The following is a 10,036-nucleotide window of genomic DNA, read 5'->3' as shown; positions in this document are numbered from 1 at the left end:
AGGAGCAGAGCGGCCTGGCACGGCCAGGCACAGTGACTGCCCCTCCTGAACGCCACAGGGAGCTCGGGGGGATCCCCCAGTGCCACAGGCCAGGAGATTGTCCGACGGATCTGCTCCCTGAACTGCTCCTGTTAGCCGCTCAGTGACACCTCGGATATTCTGGGGCCCTCAGGGGCTCTTGGCTCCTCTTAGCGGGCAGGGACCGTGTGGAGAAACGAGCCGCAGGGCTCAGGTCTGCTCGGGCACTGGCAGCAAGAAGGGTGGAGGCTCTTGAAGCGCCTTGTGCCCCCAGATTTTCCCCAGGAACAGCCAGGAGACTTCTGGGCTGAGCCCAAATGGGGCTGGGGGCTGCGGCCAGCCCTGGAGCAGCAGCATGGTCCTGGTTCCAGACCCCAAAGCACAGGGCTCAGTCTGTGTTTCTGAGCACAGCACCACAGGATTTGGTCTGCTGTGTTCCAGGCTCCAAATTTGACCAAATGAGACTCGTTTCAAGCCCCAAAATTGCACCCCTTAATCCCTGTTTCTACATCCTCAAACCACAGGATTTAGCCTCAGTTTCTGGGGCTTAGACTTGGCCAAGTGAGCCTAGTTCCAAACCCCCAAAAAACACATGACTTGGTGTCTGTTTCCAAGCCTGACAATGCAGGACTTTTTCTCCAACTTGCAAACCCTAAAACTGCCCAAATGATCCTGTTTCCAAGTCCCAGGAATGCAGGATTTCTGCACTGGTTTTCAAGCAGTAAAACAGGACTTGATATAATTTTCCAGACCTTAAACTGCCCAGATGAGCCTGGTTTCAAATTCCCAAAACATAGCACTTAATTCTCTTTTTCAAGTCCCCACAAAATGCAGGACTTACTGTGTCCGAGCCCTAAACCTGGTCAGTTTGGAAGCTGGTAAAGCCATACAAGATGCAATAAAAGCCTGAAAGGCAGATGAAAGGAAAAGGTTAATTCACTTAAAACCTCACCTAAGCCAGCTTCCATTATTTTAAGGCAGTGAAGTGAGGCAGGCAGTGTCCATCCTGCTGCTGCTCTGCCACTGGGCTTTCCGTTTTCTGCCTCTAGCACTGCCTTCAGCTTTGATGACCCTTATTTGATGCAGCTCTGTTAGCTGCAAACTTCAGGCTGACTTGTACAGTCTGGCTGTACAGGCCTGAGCATCACATTATCCACACTGGGGAGAATGGAAAAGCCCATGTAAGGTTTACTTTTTGAAAGAGGAAAGGAAAAACCCATCACTTTAAAGCACAGCCTCTACTTTTTTCCAAGACTTCCATGCCCAAGTCATGCTTTCACATACCAGCAGATTTTCTTTTCCAACAGCACTGGAAGTGAGGAGAGAATAGCAGCTATTTTAATGACAAGCACTTTCAGACGTGCATTTATTTTTAGTGAGCAGAGTGCTCCTTCCATCCCTACTTTCCTTGCTCTCCCAGGTAACTGGGTATACATCTCCTACTAAATCATGTTTCATTCTTTGCCATTGTCTTCCAATGAATATTTCCCTGTAATTCACACTTCCCTGGTAATTTAGAAAGTCTAGCAGTATACGGTACATTTTACTTTGGTTTATGATACTAATACCAAAATGCCCTTGGGTTTTTTCCCCCAGTTTTCCTGGACCATACAAATAGGGTCACTTACAATCTTTGCAGTGTCTCATTTTTCCTCTAGCCATTTAACTGTTGGAAGCAACATTCCTATGTTTGACACAGTGTATTGCCATGTCCTCCCTCCCTCCCTCCCCCTGCTTTCCCCTCTCACTCCATGTAAATACTGATGACACAGAGAGTACAACACATGGCTGTTTCAGCATCCCAGTATTACAGATACTCCCCAGGGAGTAAGTGAGGAACCCTTTTATACTCCTGTGACTTATTTTGCAAGGGGAGGTGGGCTGTTGGTGAGAACACAAATACAGACACATATCCCAGCTCAGCTGACCATGGATAATTGTATTGAGTGCAAGACTTCACAATTAATAAAAAAGAGGATAGTTGGATGTTTTCTGGGTCTTTTGACAGTGAGAACAAGTGGTTTTGGAGAGGAGTTTAGGAAATAGACAATTATGGTCCTGATTCAAGCAGCTCTGTGCTGCTCACCACAGGTGCCTTAGCAGCTCTTGAAGCATGACATATTTCCCTTGTATGTGGTCAAGTTACCTGGATGTAGTAGTCAAGCATTTCCCCACAGTAAAACAGGGGTTGGTTCACTCAGGTTTGAGATACTGAGGTAGTTTAGTGATAGAAGGGGTGTAGGTCCCTCAGAAATCCTTAACAAGGATTCTTCATGTCCCTAAATGAATCCTTTTATATCCCTCACTGGAATCAGGCATTTCTGAACCAAACTCAACCGCTCCAGCATGGCTGGAAGCAATACAGGGGGGAGGAGGGAGGATCTCCTGGTGTCCTCACATAGGTATACAGGTTTCCACCAACCAGGCATTACCAGCAAGTCCCAGTGACAGTTTCCCTTCTGGGATGAATTGCATTGCACTGAAATCTTCTGTCTGAGCAAGTCATGCTGCTCATCAGGTCCTCAAAAGGGTCATTTGGGACCTGCTTGGCTCTGTCATGTAGGACATACACCTCGCTCTATGGTAGTCAGAGCCTTTGGCAGACTTAAAAAGATTGAACTCTCATATAAGCCTGTTTTAGGAGCCTCAAAGCCTGCTGAATTCATAGACATTTGCCCCTGTAGCTATGTGCCCAGTAACCCCAGCCACAGAGCTCTTTCCCACCTAGTGTTATGGTGGCATATCAATAGTTGTCACTTGTTATCAACAGATAAAAAGGTGGTATTTTAGGGGACGCTCGGAGTCCTCTATTCAATAGGCTTAAGCTAGAGCATCAGGTTTTTGTCAGGCTCTTTCTTGCTGCACCACCTGATGGCACACTTGCATTAGTGCACTGCAGGCTGAAGCACGACAAATCAACAAACACATCCTGTGCAAAGTTTTTCCAGTTAGTTTGTTCTGCATCATGAACATCATTAAAGGAATCTAACGCTTACAGTATTGAGTAGGAATAAGCAGGGTATACAAAATAATTCCACCAAGAGAGTCCTGTATTTTGCAATTTTTATCCCAGATAGTAGCTGGATAATTCATTACATTGGGTTTTTTTCCCAGTAAGTTTGGTAAGAAACTTGCCATTGCCTTACTGAGACTTTCTTCCAAGGATGACAAATTTTCCTTGCCCAGTATTTTCTCTATCAAAAGGTTTGTAGCAGATTTGTCTATCACGTGTTACTAAACTGTAAATGGAAATTAATTTATGTCCTCCAAGTAATAAAATTATGCTGACTTCTTGTCAAAGGAACATTCTCCAGTGAGAGTATGAAGTGTTATCATAGAATAGTTTGGGCTGAAGGGACCTTAAAGATCATCTAGTTATCACATTTGCCACTTACATCTAGATGGTTATAAATACATCAGCGAATGCTACAGATGATTTCAGACCACAGGTAGAAACAACTCATTGGTCTGTTGTTTTTTTGACTTCATGAATAATGTATTAAAACATTTATTAGTGCTTTATATGCAGAATCTTAATGGAAATTGTAAACAATTTGGGATAGGAAGAAGAGGTTTTGTGGAAGAGAACAGCCTGCAAATTGATGAAGCCTTTTAACCTCTTTCTGCAGTGCTTAGAAACAATAACCTAAATACAGGTTTTTAGCCAATCTTTACGGAATGTAGCTCTTGAAGTGTTGTCTCAAAGATCCTGGGCACAGATTTCTGTACCCAAATTGTTCACAGTGCTTAGAAAAAACTACCTAAAATTTTAGAAAGCAGGCAAATGCAGCGTATAACTGTGACCTAAGAAATTTGGGTGCATTCACCTTTGTCTGCTAGCCAGAGCTTCTCCACAGAATTGAATTTGTGCTGTTCTTCCCACAAAGTGACCAAGCTCTTCATGGTCCTTGGGTCTAGCCTCAAGTTTGCCTTTCATAATTTCTTGTGCCAAGTTCCCCATTGCATTTGGTATATTTTGAGCAGCACTTAACCCCAGCACTCTGACACTTTATCAGTGTAACAAAGCATCTCTGGTCTTATGGGAAACAGAAGTAGTCATCTGTCTGGAAGCAGCCAAGACTTAGTACAGGTTGTCATGCAGAGTCAGGGGCTGAGAAGAGAGAACTTGTCAACTTTACCTTGATAAGCCCGTAAGTGTGAAAGACATGTCACATGCAATTGCCATTATAAAGATCACCAGGATTCCATGAGAAGCAAGAATGAGTGGAAGAGTCAGGCATGCAGAAAATTTGTCAGAGCAGAAACCTTGGGCAGTTCCAGGTGTGTCTGCTTTACATAGAAAACAAGGGGATTCTCAAAATCATCATGCAAGATCAAGAGAAAATCATCCATTACAAAATACATCAAGATAGCTAGTCAGCTTTTTCAGATCAAACTTCCTATAGTTTTTCCCCTCAAGCTAAAAAAAGGTGATAAAACCTTTAACAAGGAAATAAGTTTTAGTATCAGCCAAAAACATTTTAGTGCTTGTCCACTTAGGCACTTAGGACCATCTTCCTATTTCACATACAAGCAGTGATATGCTCCTTGCATTTCCCTGACACTGGCAACTTGATATTCAGGTACTAGCATCCTCTCCCTTTGTGCTGAAGGAAGGATACTAACTAGTGGAGCAGAGTCAGCTTTCAGAAGCAGAGGGCCCCAGTTGTTTACAATGAGAGATCAGAAACATTGATCCTATTCTTTAGCAGCTGCTCAAGTGCTGTAAGCTGCATGGGCCACACACAGCAAAGGAACTGTCATGCACCATGCCACTCTGCAGGAAGATCCAATCCAGGGGCTGACTGCAACACGGCAGTGAAGAGGATTGGCCATGAGCTGGGCACCTACCATTCCTTTTCCTCTTTCTGATTCACAGCAATGAATAATGATCTACAGTAAATACTTGCACTGCAGCACCATTGCCAAGCAGTAGCACATGTCACATCCTCAAATTTAGGGTTTATTGGATGAGAAGTCATCTTCATGAAGTTGGATGCCTGGTGTCTGCTGGGACAGATGCAAGAAGCCATGCAACTTGGACATTGCTTGTGCTTGGTTTCAAGGCACCAATTTTGCTTTAAAGCTGATTGCAGTTAAGGAAGGAAACAAGCTTTTGTTATTCAGATTCACCCTCTCACAACAAAGGCTTATGTACCTTAAAGCTGGTAATAGCACAGCATATTTGTACGAGTTAAAAATACTGTTTCACTTAGGAAAAATAATGCCATTTTGAAAACTGCAATTCGTTGAACAATGATGTAATATGCATATAAAATCTTTCAGACTAGTGCTAGCCATGGACAAAGTGTTTGCTCATCAATGCAGTGCTAAAATAGCATCACCCCAAAAGTTCAGCAGCCTAGTTTTAAGATCTTGAGTCAGATAATGGTTACTTTTACAAGACAAGTCTTTTTGTGTCAATCACTGTGTAAATGTAATTTAATTCAGTGCAACAGTATAAATTTTTCTTCTAGGATCGAAGATATCGGAAGTTAAGCTAAGTGTGCAATATTTGTAAAACTTCATCTGGAAAGCGCACTGTTCATGTTTTTCTTATGTATGACTCCTTTCTGTTCTGCTTTACTGCTTAGAAAAAGGAAGCTTACATAGCTTCACAGTGGCAATGTGCAGTTCACACTTCTTTCTGGCAACCAGGAGGTGGAATCAGTTCTCCATCAGGCCATATCACTAGTGCCACTAAAGCAAGCACCACAAAAGGAAGAACCCAAAACTGGAGGTCTTTAAACTTTTCAAAGAAACCCAGAACAAAACTACTTTCCTCATCAGTTGCCTTCTCTAACGTAACAGCACAAGACACACATTCAAACAGTTTGCTGCCCTCCAAAAATACGTATGCACACAAGTCTTTTCCAGCATCATCTTGCAGTCCAGGGGCACCCAAGTCCCCAAGTTTGGGCTGGGAGCGCTCACAAAACAACCCAGGTCTCTCTACCACAAACAAACAAAGGGCCCTGTGCCTTAGCATTGCCCTGCCCCACACATTTCCCAGCTGCATTTTCTGGACTCTGACACCACACATGTCCCTGCAAGGAGTATTCAGTGACCAACACCACAACAAGCCTCAGTACCTGTGGCACAGGCAGACCTCCTGCCCCAAGGGATGCTCAGCCGGTGTGACTAGTCACTAGCTCACAGGACACTTACCTGGAGGTGGGAGACCAGCAAGGTGCTGGAAGAACAGGGCTGCTCTGTTGAGGTGGACAAACCAAGATGCACAGGTTAACATGTCACAGCAGCTTCACCAGCACAGGGCACACTACCAAGCAGCACAAGCAGAGCAGCGCTGGTGGCAATAACAAGTCCTAACCTCAGCCCAGTGACCATCAGACATACAAAGACAAAGCAACTCCCAGGGCAAGCTAAGAAATCTGGCACTGGGAGGAAGGCTGGAGGCACCAAGAGACATTGATTAGGGTAATTAGAGTATTAGCACCTTTGCACACTGCCAGCTGGCTCTCCTCAGGTTGATTTGAGTCAAGGATTTTAACCACTGGTCCATGAGCCACAGTAGACACTTTGGTTTCTGAAATTCAGCCAGCATGTCCTCAGCTAAAAGAGTTTTTACTTGTAAAAAGTATTTTCATCACACTTCTGTCTCTCTTGTCTCCTGACCTATTTCTTGCCCTCACCTTTCCTGCAGCCCCCAGCAGCCTGTGCACGCTTCTCCCCAGTATGCAACAAAGTCTGCCTGATGACAACCATGAAATGTCTTATGTCCTGCCCAGGAGGATTGCAGCCCTAACGGCCATGAACCATGGTGGGAAGACCTCTGCCAGGGGATGGGACAGCCCTGTGTGCGAAGTATCCTGTGTCTGTTGAGGTTCATCAGCATCAGCTTGCTAAATGGGCCTTGGCTAAATAAGGCTCAGCTCCCACTAAGCCCCCACACTGCTGAAAAAAAACACCACTTTTTGCTCTGAAAATAGACCTGTACCTATTTTGATTGCTGCCTAAGCGAAGGGCATTTTAACTTTCACCAGTAGTGCTTCCCCTGCAGTGATTCTGCTTCTCTGGGGTGGCAAAGGACACTTCTGTGGGGTAGAGAAAGTCCCTTTGGGTTTTCCATCTCACTCCAGATTAAAGGTTATTGTATCTGGGGCAGGGATATTTTGGAGATGCCTCCTTGCCAGCCATTTTCCTCGTAACAGTTTTATTTATAAATGTGTGTGTTGACAGACACCCAGCTGCATGTGCTGAGGGATTATCACATACCCCCAGAGCTGGCACAGCCTTCTGCATGCTGCCTGCATCTGGCAGGGTTGCAGCTGGGTCCCTGTCGCTGGAGTAAGAGAATTCTGGTTTATCTCTGTAGATAAAACAAGGTGGCAAGCTGCTGGGGCACTGCGTAGGCATTTGTTTATGCAAGTGCTGAGATAGGGTGAGTCCTTCCACCCTTTTCCACAGGTCCCAAATTGTCTTTGTGCATTTACTGGCTGCTCTGATCACTCAACTGCTGCCCAGTGGTCCCACCCATTTGTCAGCACTATTTTTACCACAGCTCTAGGGTTTCAGAGGGGTTGGAAACCAAGCACCACGGTGCTGCAGTGATAGCGATGCTTACAGAGTCCCCTCCCATGAAGGAGGATTAGGGTTAGGGGTGTGTATCTGAAGCAGCCTGAGCTCCCAAACCTCGATGGGGAAACCCCTGTGAGCCAAGGCTGGGCAGAGTGAGGTCTGGGTGCTGGGGCTGCCTGGGCGGCTGGAAGAAAAGGGAGGTTTTGTCAGTGCCACACAGAGAGTGGTTTCATCCCCACTGACCAAGGCAGACAAAGAACAAAAGGCAGTGGATGCCAAGGAGTAGGTTTTAGCTGCCAGGGGAGCCTTCCCATTACGGCTGAGTAACGCTCGAAAAACGCACGAGGCAGTTATAGGGGCTGTTTGTCTTTTTATTATAAATTTAGTATGAATGACCAATGGAAAAGTCACAATGGAGTACCAAGAACGTTTTATCAAAATTTTAGCAGCATTTAAACAGTAATAGATTCCCAACCTCCTCGGGGCACCCCTTGCCCTTTGCCTCCCACCCACAAAACAGTAACCTTTGCCCAAATATGCTTTCCAAAGAGGTTCAGGGGACATAGCTAACCATTCTCCCCTGAGCGACCTTGAAAAAACTATCCCAAACGCTGGTTACCATAAAGCCTTCATCCACACAGGGCCAGGCTCCCTGTCGCAGCACAGCAGGAGACTGGCTGGCCGTGGCTGGGATGGGACTTGCCAGGGGGGAGGCAGCATGTGCTCACATCCTCCCTGGACTCCTGACGCTGGCCCCAGCGTGGATCTGCACTCCCGTGGGTGCCTATTACCTTCAACCACAAAACCAGGGCTAAGCCCATTTCCTGCCTGCTGCTGCCCTTCGTTTCTGTACGCGGGGCGCCGTGCGCTCCACGGTCCCGCTCCTGTACCTGAGTGTGTGCTTGTGGCTGGATGGACAGAAAAAGGGGAGACTGACGGTCTGTTCTCCCACTGGATTTGATAGGAGTGCAACCGGGAGGTGAGACTTGAAGGGGAAAGGTAGGTGAGCAGTGAAATACTCCAAATTCAACCCACAAAATGAAGTCAGTCTATTATCAGCTAATGTGGAGAACCATGTTTTGCCTACTAAGTCACAAGAACTAAGTTTTTTGTGTGCGCTTTTTTTTTTTAAAGTTACATTAAGACATGAACAGTACTATCCCAGCCTCCCTGGCTGAAGCTTAGTGGAAACAACGTTGAATTAGAGGTGGGGAAACACAACACACGCCCACACGTGTAGACAACAACATAATATCGGCAAGCTATTCCCCTGTTTCTTTGGTACTTCCTGAACTTTCTTATCCAAAATATATAAGGGAAATGCACCATTTAAAAGTTACTGTTTGTCAGTATTTACACAGCCATTACCATCACGCTATGATACACGAAGATCAAGTTATTTTATGAAAAGCACTTCTGCACATTTTATTTTGTTCCAGTATCTTAATAGCTTTAAAAAATTCATGTGTTATGCAGTCCTGTACCTCGCTTCTTCTTATATCAAATGGACAAGAAACATTTCCTAATCCATACTCTTCTTCAAAAGATTAAAAAATAGCCACCAAAATGATACACTATGTACAAATTTTACTAAATATTAAATTCTAGGCAATTATTTTCACCCCACTGATAATATAACTTAGGTATTGTTACCTACTATATGCATATATATTTCTTTAATATATAAGAAATGGCACCACATCACCATGTCACCAATATGACACATTGTTATGTACAGTAGATAAGAAGTTAGATATGGAAGATGGATCTTCTCTGACTGCTGTTTTCAGGGGAATGCTTCTCCCCTGGGTAGTAACTTGGCCATTTCCCCTTTTCCCAGCAGAGGAGGCTCTTCAGACATAAGGCAGGATCCCGTGCATCATCAGGGCCATCACCCCGGCGCTGAACAAACCGGCCACCGGCACAGTCACAAACCACGCCAGGAAGATGTTGCGGAAGAGGTGCCAGTCGACAGCTTTCTTGGAGCGGATCCAGCCGACAGCCACCACGGAGCCAACCTTGGGAGCGTGGGGAAGACAGAGGGAGACGAGATGTGAGGGGTAGCTCTGAGCACCTCTAACATAGCCATGGCCACACCAATGCCAGTCAGCTGATACCAAGCGATGCTCTAAGATAAAGGAGCCCCTGAGGATGATGATGGTTCTGTTTTGGTGTGGTGGCAGGAGGGTAACACTTCCAGAGGGCTTTAACCTTTATTTTTCAATGATCTCCTGTTTTTTATGGGTCCTGTGGTCAGCCAAAGGCAAATAAATATTTGTGGGTATTTCTCTGCTCTGCTAGCTCTCGCTTCAGCCATCAGTGCAACTGAAGCAGCCCTCTACCTGACTCAGTCCAGAGGGGAGAGGGCAAGTGTCTACCAAGGCTGACCATAGTGCAGCCTAAATCATGAAAACACCAGGAAAGTTCTTTTTAAGGCTCTGCTGAAGAGCCTGGCATGGGCCAGGCCAGGATAGCTCGT

The 10,036-nt window shown here is 45.5% G+C and overlaps 1 protein-coding gene across 1 annotated transcript in view; it reads right to left on the bottom strand.

The window, feature by feature from the left end:
- Positions 1 to 8,426: 8,426 nt before the first annotated feature.
- The window catches only part of SLC20A2 (solute carrier family 20 (phosphate transporter), member 2), a 31,826-nt gene continuing 30,216 nt past the window's right edge, over positions 8,427 to 10,036 (bottom strand). Inside the window, exon 10 of the mRNA XM_009075954.1 lies at positions 8,427 to 9,575. Coding sequence (XP_009074202.1) covers positions 9,411 to 9,575 — 165 coding nt within the window. The 3' untranslated portion in view covers positions 8,427 to 9,410. The remainder of the gene's footprint in view (positions 9,576 to 10,036) is intronic.

This window comes from Acanthisitta chloris, unplaced genomic scaffold (genome assembly GCF_000695815.1).
Source record: "Acanthisitta chloris isolate BGI_N310 unplaced genomic scaffold, ASM69581v1 scaffold31435, whole genome shotgun sequence".
In the NCBI taxonomy this organism is placed as follows: domain Eukaryota; kingdom Metazoa; phylum Chordata; class Aves; order Passeriformes; family Acanthisittidae; genus Acanthisitta; species Acanthisitta chloris.
This window is presented reverse-complemented; position numbering and strand designations above follow the sequence as displayed.